The sequence below is a fragment of the Macaca thibetana genome, chromosome 9, assembly GCF_024542745.1.
Source record: "Macaca thibetana thibetana isolate TM-01 chromosome 9, ASM2454274v1, whole genome shotgun sequence".
Lineage (NCBI taxonomy): Eukaryota > Metazoa > Chordata > Mammalia > Primates > Cercopithecidae > Macaca > Macaca thibetana.
In genome coordinates, this window is record NC_065586.1 from 15,750,372 (window position 1) to 15,766,049 (window position 15,678).

At 36.0% G+C, this 15,678-nt stretch overlaps 1 protein-coding gene and 1 long non-coding RNA gene across 7 annotated transcripts in view; one reads left to right on the forward strand and one right to left on the reverse strand.

Annotated features, from left to right (window-relative positions):
* MINDY3 (MINDY lysine 48 deubiquitinase 3) overlaps positions 1-15,678 on the reverse strand; it is an 81,921-nt gene that overhangs the window by 40,716 nt on the left and 25,527 nt on the right. For all 6 annotated transcript variants that reach the window (XM_050805599.1, XM_050805598.1, XM_050805597.1 and 3 more), the window contains 3 exons: positions 15,398-15,471; positions 14,478-14,557; positions 2,499-2,569 (listed from right to left, as the gene is read on the reverse strand). In XM_050805599.1, the coding sequence (XP_050661556.1) occupies positions 2,499-2,569; positions 14,478-14,557; positions 15,398-15,471 (225 nt within the window). The remainder of the gene's footprint in view (positions 1-2,498; positions 2,570-14,477; positions 14,558-15,397; positions 15,472-15,678) is intronic.
* On the forward strand, positions 3,118-13,472 carry LOC126963349 (uncharacterized). The gene is made up of 3 exons (XR_007729039.1): positions 3,118-3,366; positions 10,799-10,915; positions 12,135-13,472. It is a non-coding gene; the product is annotated as an uncharacterized LOC126963349 (long non-coding RNA).

Consider the following 15,678-nt stretch of genomic DNA (forward strand, 5'->3'; position numbering starts at 1 on the left):
ATTGTATTAATGCTTGTATGGTCAAAATGATATTGCAAAATGTTAATTTTGCCTTTAAAGGGAAATCTGCTACACTTATCAAAGCATGGGGAAATGTTCAGACTTACAAAATTAACAAAAGCACAATGACTTCCTTAATGCCATTCCTCTAAGCATCTGATAAAAAGTAAATGTAAAATATACATAGAATTTGAGAAGTTAGAGATGAACACTGTAGTGTAATACAGATTTTCAAAAAATGCTGTCTTGACTCACTTTTGAGGCCCTGACTAGAGGCCAGTCATTTCCTTGAAAAAGATAGCTAATTAAGTTCTTACTCCAGCCACTACCATTATAGGTCTCCCACACTCCAGGGATCACCCTAATCACCCTGGAGTCAAGTACCAGACTATTAGGTATAACCCAAGAGCCCCCCAGAAGTATTCAAATTAGCCAATCCACAGGGGAGTCCAGGCAATCTAGCTGACCCCATCCTACTTGAGGTACATAAGCTGTTCCTATGGCTCCAGCTTGCTGTACCCCAGTCCCCAGATGCAATCCTGCATGTGGCCCTGCCTGGCTGCCCTCTCTCATTTGCAGTTGGAAGGAACAGAGTTTTGCCTTTCACATATGCAAGTGTTAGTGTGTTTTGCTGCACCATTAACAGAGTCCTTATATCTTATTTAAAACCATAGTTAACTGCTAAAACACTACAGCAATATATAAACAGAAGAATATACAGCAGCAATTGACTTCCCACTAAGATCTTGAGGAGAATGTCCTTCTGTTCTACCTAAAAATTAAAGCAAAGTAAAGCTCACATTTAGAAAACCTTACAATTCTGGTGAATATGTCCATTTATTCATTCAACAAATATTTCTGAGCACCTAGCACCTAATATGTACCTAGCAATGTCCCTGTTTCCAAAGAGTCTATATTCCATTAGGGAAGACAATAGAAAAGCAAACTCAAGATTTAAAAAGTTAAGTAAACAAAAAGGGTCATTAATCATTCCTATTAAATATTGTGGAAAGGAGTAACTGAGGGAGTGGTCAAGAAAAAAGTCTCTGAGGTACGATCTGAAGTCCAGCCTGAAGGGGGCACTGAGCCATCCATCTTAAGAGCTGGATGACTCCAGGCAGAAAGGACAGCAAGAACTGGAGAGGGCTGGGCATATCTGGGAAAGTGAGAGGACACCAGTGTGGTTGGAGCACAGCAGTAGAGAAAGCAATGCAACTGCAAAGACCATCAAGGTCTTAAGGGATACACAGGAAATATTTCCAAATATAAAATCTCCACCCCCTAGCATCATACAAGACGCAGGCATGCAAGCACATCTCACCTGCCCCAACCCCCGCCTCCATGCTTAACTTTCTTTAGGATCTATGAATGTCTCTGTATATGTGTTAGGGGGAAGGGGACGCACTTTGATTCTCTAGTTGCCAGGCTGTTTCAGAATAGCTTTAGCTTATACAGTTAAAGTCACTGAAAATACTGTTTAACAATATGATCACTACTAAAAGAGTAAGGGCAGGACAAATCCGATTTGATTATCATATGCATATCACCCAGTGTTCAAGTGTTACCATGAAAAAGAAAAGCTGTCTGACAAAAAAAGAAAGAGAATAAACCATGGTTATTGTTATCACATATAATCATCACCATCCGAACCACTGCTATGGAACCCTGTTCTAAAATAGAAAAGGAAGGCCGCTGCCTTAGGCTCATGCTGTAATCCCAGCACTTAGGGAGGGAGGCCAAGATAGGAGGATAACTTGAGGTCAAGAGTTTGAGACCAAACTAGGCAACATAGCAAGACCCTGTTTCTATTTAAAAATTTTTTTTTAATGAAAAAAAACTAGACCTACGTCTTTCTCCCAAATTGTGACATCTTATGAAGTTCAAGTCAGTAATGATTTACATCCCATTTAAAATTATTTACAATACCCATTTCAGGTGATTTCAGATTGTGTAGGAGGAGAATGAAATAAACAGCAATAAATGAGAGTTCCATGGCAGTTCCTAGCCCTAGTACATGTGTCAAAGAGTTTAACGCTGTAAAATGCTTGAATTTTTTTTTAGTGTGAAATCATTTTTCAGACGGAATAGATAAAAGTCAGAATTTCAGGCATCTGGCAATTCTTTCTCTTTGCCTAATAAAGTATTACCAGTTGTTTTGGTGAAGCATATTCTTCATTAGGTAATAAAGAAACAGTGCTTTCTTCATCCTCATTTTGCCAAAAATAAATTCATATTCAATAATAGACGTCTGTAGTTTTTTTGAATTATTTTGTACTGGGTTCTGCCCCTCCTCCCACAAAAAATAACAATAGACCTGGCATAGGAAACTCAGCATAATCAGCCAGCTTAACCACACTTAGGGGATAGGAAGGAAGAAGAGAGCGGTACTGAACAATATTGCTGTGCTCAAATGTGCTGTCAGAGGAACAAAACAGTATCCACAATAGTGGACATCTGAACAAAAAAAAACATTCAAAGTACCTTAAAAATCAATTTACCTTACAGTATCTTAAAGCTTCCATTAGTGTTAAAAATCCTACAGCTGCTTGTTCATGTATACCAAGAAGTTCTGCAAAAAAAAAAAAAACAAAAAAAAAACAAACAAAAAAAACACTTAGCATTGTAGTAGTGTGTATAAATTTGAAATGTACTTATATGTATATATATTTATACTACACCAAAAATTTAACTTTTACCCAAAACTATACTTTAAAACTTAGCATGTATTTATTAGAAGGTAATGTCAACTAATCATTACAGTATTGCTCATTATAAAATACCATTAGATCAGCTTTGTGGTGGGTAAATGTGATACTTCAGATGTATATTAAATGTATTTATAAAACTTGATATTCAGTGTTAACTTTTTAAATGAAAGAATTTACTCCCTGAAATCCATGCGATTGTTGACAAAAATACAAGAAGAAAAAGAGACTTAATACCTATGTAAAAGGGCTAACTTGAATTGACTTTCATTTTGAAAAACAAAAATGGATATGCTAATCACTGGTAAAATTTATCATTGGGTAGCAGTGACTGTACTTGCCTAATACTTAAAACATGGGCATTTAATGCCATCCCTCTTTCCTGTAAATAAACACAGGCCGTGTGCTTAAGACTGGGGAAATAAAGATGAATAGAAAATGATCTCTACCATAGAAAGGCTCCGACTTCACCAAAGATGACAGATGAAAAAAACATGTGGTCTCTCTGTACACACACAGAGTGGTATGAGAGTATCTGCTTACAGTGTTAGGGAAGGCTTATAAAAGTGCTAACAGGGAGTTGAATCTTGAAGCATATTATAGTTTTCCAGGCCAAAAAGAAGATGAGAAGAAAATTCAAAGCAGAAGAAACAGCAAACAGGTATGAAAAATCAATGCATTTAAGGAATGAAGAATTTGGCCAAGTTTCCTTAAATGTTTCTGGCTTGGGGAACATGATAAATAGTGATTAACAGAGAATTAAGAAGTAGGTTCTGGACTCGTGTCAAGAGGTAACATGAGTTTGGCTTTAGACAAGCTGGGACTGAGGTACCTTTACGTGCTCTAGCTAGAGAGGGATAAACAGCTGGAAGTAAGGCTCATGAATACAGGGGAGAAAGGTCAGGGTTGGATATAAAGATTTGGGAATGGTCAGCATAGAGATGAGAGTTAAAGTTATGGATGTGGGTAAGTCAGAATAGACACACCACAGAGAACAAAAATGTGATGATAATGAAGTCTTTTCATAAACGATATCCTTCAGCTAACATACATTAATATAATAATATATTCGGGTCCATAATATATCTAAAAAGCATTTCTTTCTGGTTAAAAATTATGTTCACTGTGAACATAATATATATATAATTTTGCATCCTTTTTACCATCTGGTCATGTTTTGTCCATTTTTCCATTAGGATATATTTTCTTATCAATTAATGTAATAAGAATATTAACTCTGTCATTTTTGTGGCCAACATTTTACTATGTAGCCTTAACTGCAACATCTAGATGGTGTAAGGCAAGAGCTGACAGTTTAACTTTCTGGATTGGTAAATCCAAAATTAATAGAAGGTGCATATACATACAGTTTGTACTTTGTCACTAGCTTCTTACAAGCACAGATCGGGGAGAGCAATGCTTCTTTAATTGTGGTTTAGGATTCCTTAGGGATCACAGGACCCTTTTAGAGACTATGTGAGATCAACATGATTTTCATAATATGATGTTAATTACCTTTTTACAGAGTTTTACAGAGGTTGAATGATCTGTTATGTTGTATCAGACTACATTTATAAGCATATATGAAGATCCGGCTGTCTACTAGTAAGCCAAGCATTAAAGGGATTTGCAAAAATTTAAAACAATGTCACTCTCCTTAATTTTTGTTAATGGTTTATTAAAATGTTACTTATGTTAATATTAATAAGGGTATATTTTTTAAATTATGTTTCATTTCTACAAATTTAGGAGGTAAATGTGAAATTTTTTTAAACACATATACTACATAATGATCAAGCCAGGGTATGAAGAATTTCCATCACTCAAGAACAATGGTTTTGTTAAGCATAGTGATCCTACTCTGCTATCAAATATTGCATTTATTCCATCTTACTGTATGTATGTTTGTACTCTAACCCACTCCCCTCATGCTTCCCCCACCACCCGCCACTTACCGTTCCCAGTCTCTGTTATCTACCATTCCACTCTCTACTGCCATGTGATCAAATTTTTTTAGATCCCACATATAAGTAACAGCATGTGATTCTGTCTCATTGTTTCTGGCTTATTTCACTTAAGATTATGATCTCCAGTGCCATCCATGTATACTGCAAATAATAGGATTTCATTCTTTGTTATGGCCAAATACAGTTCGATTGTTTATAGATTCCAGTTTATCCACTGACATGTTGATGGACACTTAGGTTGATTCCCTATCTTTGCTATTGCGAATGGTGCTGCAATTAGCATGCAAGTGCAGGCATTCCTTTGATAAACTGATTTCTTTGTCTTCGGGTAGACACTGAGTAGTGGGATTGCTGGATCAAATGGTAATCCTAGTCTTTTTGAGAAATCTCCATACTGTTTTCCATAGTGGCTGTACAAGTTTACATTCCTACCAACAGCATATAGGAGTTCTCTTTTCTCTATCTTCGCCACACTTCTTTTGCTGTTTTTTAATAGCCATTCTGACTGGGGTAAGATGACATCTCACTGTGGTTTTGATTTGTAGTTCTCTCATGATTAGTGATGTTAAACATTTTTTCATATACTTAAAGTGAATACATATTTAAAATTTTCTCAACGTCTAACATGAAAAACATTGATTATTTGCTTTGGGATCCTTCATAAGAACATAAAGGGCATGAGATTAAAAGGTCTTAGAATCTTCAGGTTAAAGCAAAACAAGGGAGAGAACAGCCCAAATAGGTATAAATGGGTACTTCATATCTTTGCAAACTTTTCTCTCCCTTTCCTTCTGAAATGTAAGCAAGTTTAAATGTTTTCATGTAAAAAGAATACACACATTGGGAAACAGTTTCACAGTTTAATTTCTAAAATCAGTTACCACCACCTAGTGTTACAATTAGATACTACATCATCTGTTTCCCTGGGTTTTTAAACAAATGTCTAATAATATTATCATGTTACTAAATACAGCAAACTAGTTGTTCATAATTCTTGGGTAATGAACTATTCAGATTTGATCAGTAAACACATGCCTAGACACCTAGTTTGGATGGTAACATTTTAAAAATGTATTATGCCTATTTTCTTAAACAGAATATGTACTTAACATTTTTACCTTCTTATGATAGTTTCAAGAGCATCATCACACTAGGATAATTTACTTTTATGCCAAGTTGTAATACAGTGAGGATATAATATTCTCACGTTACAATTTACAGAATTTATTTGTATGAGACTTTCTCAATAAGCCTTGAAAGTGTCTATTTTCAAGTATCCCTAATCTGAAAGTCTGAAATCCAAAATGCTCCCAGATCTGAAGCATTCTGAGAGCCAACATGACTCTCGAAGGAAATGCTCATTACAGCATTGTGGATTTCGGATTTTCAGATTAGGGCTGCTAAACCGGTAAGGAAAAATGCAAATATTTCCAAATCTGAAAAAAAAACCAGAAATCTGAAATGCTTCTGGTCCCAAGCATGTACTCCACAGTTGCAAAAAATTCCAATTACTTTGTGATTATATTCTTGTCTTCTTTGCCAGAATTAATTTACTATCTTTTATTATCAGAGACGGGGTCTTGCCATCTTGCCCAGGTTGGTTTCAAACTCCTGGCCTCAAGTGATCCTCCTGCTTTGGCCTCCCAAACTGCTGAAATTAAAGGCACAAGCCAATATGCCCCGCCTGATTATCTTATAAAAGAGAATGAAACAAACCATGAAGACTCATTCAGTTTCTGACTCCATTTTTAGGAGTTCCACATACTAAGTGGAATATAACCAGAGAAGCACCAAAGAAAGATGATATTTTTTGGCCTAACTATAATATCCATTTCTGTTTATTTTTTAATTAACAAATTAAAGTTGTATATATCTATGGTGTACAACATGTTCTGAACTATGTATACATTGTAGAATGGCTAAACTGAGCTAAGTAACATATGCATTATTCTATGTATGATTCCATCATCTTTCAATTAGCTATGCATTGGACTGGCTGTTAATACTGATTTCTTTTTATAAAAATAAAACAAAACAAAAAAACCCACAAAAAACTATGAAACTTCTGGGTTTCTGAATTACAAGAGTTGACTCTTTCCCTATCCCATAAAGAAAATAATAAATAAAAATAACCATCAAATAAGCATACAAAAATACTATGGACAAAAATAATATACAAATACTGAAGAATTCCTTTAAGATAAAAAAGAGACCATGAAAAAATTAATCTCCAGAAAATCAAAATCAAAGAAAACTTTAGCTCAACATACATGTAGTGGTACAAAATGAAGATGGATGGCAGGTAGAGAGGAAACAGACCACAAAAGGATTTGAGAGCCTTAGGAGGAGTTTGGATTTTATTTTAAGTGCATAGGGAAGCCAGCCATCGAACGGTTTTAAGGGAGAGAGAAACATGATCTCACTGAGTTTGAAAAATATCACACTAGCCACTGTGAAAGAATGGGCAAGAATACATTTAGTTTGATTACTTCTATTGTGCCTTATTTCTGTTCTATTGGAGAAACAAAAGACCGTTTCAAAAGCTGGGGCAGAATGAAGTATATGGATTCAGGACCATATAATCTATATAAAACACTAAGTAATTTTTACTAAAGAATGTACAAAACAATATAGTTGGGAAGATAATATTGTGAAGATATCATTTCCTCAAAATAACCTATAAATACAATATAATCAATCCAAATCTTCAAAGATGTCTTAAAACTGGAACTTGAAAAGCTGAGAGAAAAGTTCAATTGGAATAGATAATGTAGAAATGACTATGACAATTTTGTAAAAGTATAATGTCAGGAAACATGCTAATGAATATCAAAGTATATTATAAAACTATGTAATTGTGAAGTTTTGCATAAGAAGTCACTAGTAAATAGATCAGTGGAACAGAAGAAATAAAAACACGTAAATATGGAAAAACGTGTCTAACAAAAAATGTATTTCCTATCTGTGGAGAACTGACTGGAATTAGGACATTAGGTAATTCTTTGAGAAAAAGTCAAAAGGCAGATCCCCAACTCATACCATTCATAAAAACATAATCCAGATAGACTAAAGAGCCAAACATTAAAAAACAAAAAGCCCACAAAAGTATTCTTGGAAAATACTAGAGAATATTAGTTTAATCTTGGGGTGGAGCCAGGCATGATGGTGCACGTCTGTAGTCTGAGCTACTCGGGAGACTGAGGCAAGAGGATCACTGGAGCCCAGTTCAAGGCTGCAGTGAGCTATGACTGCACCACTGCACTATGGCCTGGGTGACAGAGTGAGACCCCGTCTCTAAAAAATGAAAATAAAAAATCTGGGGGTGGGAGACACATCAAACTGATACAACGGGAGGAAAAAAAAAAAAAAAAAAAGCCCAAACAGAAGCCATATAAAAAAAAAGACCAAATGATTTAACCTCATAAATATGAAAGCCAGTCAGACACAGTAGCTCATGCCTGTAATATCAGCACTTGGGAAGGTCGAGGCGGGCGGATCACCTGAGGGTGGGAGTTCGAGACCAGCGTGGCTAACACGGTCAAATCTCGTCTCTACTAAAAATACCAAATTAGCTGGGCATGTTGGCGTATACCTATAATCTCAGCTACTCGGGAGGCTGAGGCAGAAGTGCTTGAACCCAGGAGGCAGAGGTTGCAGTGAGCTGGGATGGCACCACTGCACTCCAGCCTGGGTGACAGAGTGAGATTCTGTCTCAATAAATAAATAAATAAATAAATAAATAAAAGCCTTGGGTATAAGAAAATATATCATTAACAAAGTTAACGAGAGAGAAGGCTGGGTGACAATACTTGCAGCAAAGGTCAAATAGAGAAAGAACTAAGAGAATTTATAAATACCTCCTAGAAACCGAACAAAAGAAAATAGCTCCTTCTCCCCAAATGCCAAAAAGATGAGAAGAGGAAATTCACAGAAGACGACGACTAAAAACTGACAAACACATGCAGATATGATCAAGCTCAGGCTCAATGAGCACCAGAGAAATGTCAATTAAAACAGTCTATCATTTGTCAACAAACTGACAAAATGTTAAAGATGGACAATTCTAAGTGTCAGGTAGGATGCAGAAAAATACGAACTCTCCTACACACTTGAAAGAATAAGTTTATACTTTTACCAGTTGATAAAGCAAATTTTAGAAGGACATCTGGCATTATCTATCAAAATTTAACAGCTGTTCCTCAAGAAGTTAAACCTTATGAGTTACTGTATGACCCAGGATTGCAACTCCTTGGTCTATGGCAAAGAAACCCTAAAATATAGATCTCATAAAAACCTGTATATGAATGTTCCTCACAGCATTACTCATAATGGCCGAGTGGAAACACTCCACATGTCCATTAGTTGGTGAATGAATAAATGTGGTACATTTGTGCAATGGTATGTTATTCATCAATAAAGAGGAGTGAAGTACTGGTACATGCTAAACCATGGTCAACATGAAAATATTATACTAAGTGAAATCAATCAGTCACCAAAGACCAGATAGTGTATGATTCCATTTCTATGAAACAGCCTGAACAGGCAAATCTATAGAACAGAAAGTAGATGAGCAGTTGCCAGGGCTGGCGTGGAAGGAAGTATAAGGAGTTACTGCTAATGGGAACAGGGTTTCTTTTTGGGATGATAGAAATGTTTTGAAATTGATTGTGATGATGGCTAAACAACTCTGAGAAAATATTTAAAACACTGAATTGTACATTTTAAATGGGTGACAAGCATATGTGAATATCTCAACAAAGCTGTAAGTAAAAAAAAAAAAAAAAAAAAAAAATTAACAGATGCCTACAATTTCAATATACTTTCTACTTTCAGAAATCTAACCTGTAGGTATATATACTTAAATATATACGGAAATACTTATATACAAAATATGTTTACTACGGCAGTTTCTTAGAGCCAAAAATGGAAACAATCTAAATGTTTACCATAAGGAAACAAGGCAAAAGACAGACTAGGAAAAAAATACATTTACTGACATCACACATACATTCATTCAGCATTTACTGGACTTATTTCCTGCTCTGACAACATAGTAGGAGGTAATATAGAAAGAAAAATTATAATTAAATTGTTACTAGTTGAAAATTCTTAGGCAAGTTGCTTTACCTCTCTAGACTTCAGTTTCCTTCTTTATAACATACGGAGTAATACTTTCCTTGAAGGGTTGTTGTAAAGATTAAGATCCTATTTCTAAAATGCCTACACTGGCCCATAGAAAAAACTTAGTTTCCCTCAAAAGCCTACGCACCTTGTTTATAGAAACAAGAACATGTACACAAATAACTATGATGCGAGGTATAATAGAATGAAGCAGACTGAGGTAAAGCACCATATATGATCAGAGGGAGGAGAAAACTTTTCCTGCTGTAGGGGTAGGTGGAGAGACATTAAGTAGGAGTTAACATTTTAATGGAGCCAGATGGAATGAGCAGGAGGACATTTGGGGGAAAGTACTATTAGCTGTCTGAAAAGAGCAGTGGTTCTTAATCCTGACTACACAGTATCACTTGCTTAAAAATATATAAATGCCCAGATTCCAGCTGAGAACAATTCCATTACAATCTCTAGGTGGTAGGGCCTAGGCATGTGATTTTAAATTTCTCCTAGTTAATTGTGATGTGCAGCCAAGTTTGAGAACCAGTGGATTAAGGCACTGGATTTGTGAAGGAGACTAGTAAAAGATTATAAACATAGGGTTGAGTAGGAACACAGACGCTCTTGAACGCTAAGAAGCTGAAACTGTAGTTGGTAAGCATTAGCAAGAGAGTCACGGAAGGCACTGAGCAGAGAAATAACCTAAGAGGACATGTAAAACAAAATCATTAACCTGTCAGTTTGTAGAATATACTGGAGTGGAATGACAGATAGAAAGCTATAGCATGATAGTCTAGACAGGTGAGAGTAATGAGACCACAACAGACTTGGCAAAGGAAGAAAAAAAGAGAGCAGCTAGCATTTCTGTGCTTGTGCTAGGCAGCGTATGTGAATATGTCTATTTTTAACCTCAATGCACAGGTAAGAAAACCGAGGCTCAGATAACTTAGTAGTTTGCCCACAGTCAAACAGCAGAGGCATAAACTAACTGGTGCCATCACCACTCCCAAGGTCTCTACTTGTTCCACCATGGCGCAGCGTCCTGCAGTACACTTGGCCTCTGTGAGAGAAAATTCAAGAATGGAGAATCTCGAGGACTCAGCAAGTCATTAGATACCTGACAGTAAGGTACAAATAAGTAGCAGGTTTTCAAATAAAGCTTGTTGAATAAATTAACATCAGAAACATTATGGCAAACTGCGTAACAACCTTTGCCCTCGAGTGTTTCAATTTTCTACAAAGGGCAGTTACAACTATTGATGATTTTAAATTTCTCCTAGGTAATTGTGATGTGCAGACAAGTTTGAGAACCAGTTGTTAAGAGTGCTCATTATGCAGCAGTGGCAAACATGTATTGAACACAGTGTTTAAGGACTTGATGAATATCCTTTTTGCCATTTTCTCACCTCATTCTAACTATCCTGTGATAATCATTCCCATTGGAGGATGAGAAAGAGGCACTGAGTGACGTATCTTGTTCAATTCCACAGTTTAATAAATGGCACAACTGAGATTTCAACCACAGTAGTCTAATTCCGCACAGCTAACATACTTAATCATTATGATATACTGCCTCTTACACTACATGTTAGTCGTGAGTGCTATAATACATACGTGAGATGGCATGGGAGTTTATCTTATTTAAATTCCACAGTATACCTGAGAGGTAGGTATCTGCCCCATTTATAAAGAAGAAGCTGAGACTGAGATTTTAATCCAAAGATTCCTGTCCGTGGTACAGAGTTAGTAAATGAGTCATGCAGTGTGCCACTTTCAAGGAGAATGAGGGGTAAGAAAACGCTATGATTTTAGCAGGTAGTGAGGTCTTTGCTTTAGAAGAGCAAATGACACAGATTTCAGATCATAAAGAGTAAATATTTTAGTAATGCAGGCAAGGAAATTCTGCTGGTAAAAGGATGGAGAGAAAGAGGCTTTGTTGTCTGGTCGTTACACATCACGGTTTTTGTTTTAAGCAGCAGAAGCCACCTAAATTTTGTGTAGACCAGGGAAGAGAGTCACATTTAATAGAAGAGACTATAAATGGAATCAACAGTAACTCTGGAAAGATATATAGTTCTTCTAAAACAGGAAAAAAGAATATGGTGAAAAAAGACAACTTGAGATTCTAAAGTCGGCTGAGAGTGTGTGGGCAGAGGTAAAGTTAGAGACAGATAAAGAGGAGAAGGGGTTTGAATCCACTGCCTTAAGCAGCTGTAGATAAATGAGTTATAAGGAGTAGAAAAAAGGGTTACAATGTGCAGTCAGCAGTGAGAGTTCAAATGAGTTAAGTAGGATTAATTTACAGTACGCCCAACCAATAAAACTGATAATAAGGTTTCTTTTCTAGCAGTAATCACCAGCCTGGCAGCGGGAGAGAAAATGCGTCCTATGTGTTATCTCGGAAAAACCAACAAGTTCAGTGAAAGATAAGTGGGGTATTTTTCTCATTTTTAAGTTTAATGATTGAAAACAGTTCGCTTCAGGTAAACATTCCAAAATGCAGGAAATATACCCGATTTTCTTTTCCAAGTTAGCTATTTCAAAGTTATTGCTTAGTTTGGCTTTTAAACTACACAGAAAAAGGGCCCACAGCAAGATGACAGTCTTGAAAAGCATTATTTCAAGAAACAAAAACGATGTATGTGTACATCTCAAGAACTGAAACTGATAATTGACTAATACATTCTGTAAAGGAAGTAACGATTTCACGGCAAGAGCTGCCTAAGGAGCCTCCTATTCCTTTTTTCTTTTTTGAGATGGAGTCTCGCTCTGTCGCCCAGGCTGGAATGCAGTGGCACGATCTCAGGTCACTGCAACCTCTGCCTCCCAGGTTCAAGCAATTCTCCTGCCTCAGCTTCCTGAGTAGCTAGGACTACAGGCGTGCGTCACCACGTCTGGCTAATTTTTATATTTTTAGTAGAGAAGGGGTTTCACTGTGTTGGCCAGGCTAGTCTCGAACTCCTCACCTCAGGTGATCCATCCGCCTTGGCCTCCCAAAGTGCTGGGATTACAGGTGTGAGCCACTGCACCTGACCATGGAGCCTCCTATTCTTGAAACCTCATTCTGACTGTTAATCCTGCCAATGAAAGGTACCTCATCTTAGTCTATGAGAGGCTGGGTGAGGAAAAGCCGAGGGAGGCAGAGGAGTATTCCGGTTTGGGGACTAGGATAAGCTATCGAGAATCCGGAGAATGCGTGGAAAGATGAACCACACTGATGGGTACCAAGTGTGAGAGAGAGTGATGCGCTAAAGACAGTGTGGGAAGGGTCAGGCCAGAGCACACAGTAAGAAGCAGCAAGGACAGAGGGTCAAGTGGGATGAGGCACCTCGACCCAAGTTCAGTGAACACCTATTGCTTCCCTAATCATATGAGATAAGATACCTGAGGGTCCAGAAACAACTGGAAGAAGAAGAAAGAGGGGAGTGTGCAGAAGCCATCACAGGTGAGAGCGAAACAGAGAGACCTAGAAAACCTGTATATTACCCAAGAGAGACTGAGATGAGACTTTTTTTCACTGACAGGATTAAATGCTTTCAGCTATGAATCAGAATAAGGGCTGAAGAACAGGATAAGCTCAATTACAGAGAGCTGAGCAAGATAATTTGTAGTTTTTGTTCACGAATTTCACTGTTTAAACTCTGACCTTTATTAGAAATCAGCAAAACTTGGTTCTCATTCTAACCTCACCACTAAGTAAATAATTTTGCATATGAATTAAATAAGAAGTGACCTTAGTTCTTAAATTTCTTAAATAGTAAAATGGGTTTTACTGGGGTGCTTTTTAATTCTGAAGTTTTAATTTTAATGATTTTTCCTTAATATTATACCCTTTCATGTTTCTGTTAATTAACTACACATTTTGGAATTAGAGAAAAATTCAAATGGAAGATCATGAATCACTTCAATGGGAGCAAAAAGTGGTAACTATTATTTTCTCAATTATATTTGCTCTGTTTGCCTGTGAGCTCTGAGAACTCTAGAGCTTCGTGTCCTATACTACATACTTCATGGAGGTACACTGTGGTTACTCAATTTAAGTTAAATGAATAAATAAATGAATTCAGACTGACCCAGTAATAAACTGAAGGCAATTTTATTCAGTTATGTATCAGCTCTCCTTAATGGAATGGATTGGCCAAAATGGGATCCATTTCAATGTGCCTGGCAACACGTGAAGCCACAGGAAAGAAATAATTGAGACCAGAAATGGAAGTGGTAGTGGAAGAGTTGGTAGTTTAAAAGTCTCAGACAGTATTAAATTTGCTCTGTGTTTTAAAGTATGCACATTAAAAGTAACATAGGCAAAAACCCAAAGTAAATATTTCACATCACGAGGCTTTGTAATGCTCAATTTTAAGCAAAGAATGCAGTACTATCTCTGAATAAATATGCACTGTGTTTATATATATTAAGAGTCATAAATCCCAGTTTTATACCAGAGAAAATGAAAGGCTTGAGAAGTAACTTGACTAAAGTCATACATTTGGGATTTGAACCCAAGATCGCCTGGCTTCAAGATTAATGGTCTTAACATTATGGTGCCTTGAAAACTGTAAAGGATTCTTCTAATTAGAAAGCACTTAACTTCTAGGTAATGTAGAGCCATTAAATAGATGAATAAAAATCGGCTGTATTCCACTGAAATATTATTCATCAAAGAGAGCAACATAACAAAGAATATACTTACTCATTCCTGAGCACTCTCTGTCACCATCCCATACATTAGAAACAGCATGTCCCGTCAGCAGGAGATTAATTAAACTTTGGCTATTAATAAATATTAAAAAGCAATTAAATATGAATATAACTAGTTGCCAAATCAAACAATTCCTATAGCAAGGTATAAAGTAACGACTTTTCACATTAAATTATGTAAGAATTTACAAAGTTAGGGAAAACCTTACATGTTCCATTTTATATATTCGGCCTTGCTAAATGTATCACTAAGTATATCAGCACAGTGGTATTTAGTGTTCTACATATTCACATACATTTAACAACTTTACCTAACATATATTTAAATGGATAAAAAATGATAGACTAATAATTTACTTAATATTTACAATCTTTAAAAATGAATACATAATTATTAATATTTTGTCTTTGATGAAAGATACATGAATTTTCATCTTTGAGGCAGAAAGGTCTAAAAAGGACTCATGTATTAGAGTAGGTTAACTATCACTGCTTCATTGATTTTTGGTAAAAATAGCCATAAAAAGCTTGAGAAGGAGGGTGGTCCGAGAGGAAAACTGGGAATTTTTTTTCTCCCAAGCAGAGAAGCATTTACAAATATATAATTATTTCTAAGTCAAAATGAATAAATTTTATCATTAAAAAATCATAAATGGATTTGTTAAAATACCTCCCCACTGTTATCTTAAAACAAAATATTTGCCACAATACATACAACGCATACATAAAATGAAATTAACATTTCATAATCAAGCAAACAATGCATAAAACAAAGAAGTGCTCAAATCCCTAGATGTTATACTGTTAACACCACTGACAAGCAAAATTACCTGACTCAGTCATGTTTTATCGTAAGTCAGGTTTCTAAAAACTAGAGTTCACATGAGGAGACAAGAGATTTTAGTTAATTACCTGCCATGTCCATATACAGGATCTATCAAGGGTTCACTTGCATCTTCAATTTCATTTTTTATGTTTTCAATGCCCTAAAGAAACAAAGAACTCATTGACTTATTTCAAAAAACGAAAATGAAAATTATGATAGTTTAAAAACTGACTAGTTTACACTATAAACTAATACAATTATTTAAGTAACTTTTCTACCATGAGTAACTCAGATTTGAAGTGGGGGGACATTTGAGATAACTGTAAAAAGTAGTTCCTCAAATATCTTTTATTTTCTTTCATGGGCT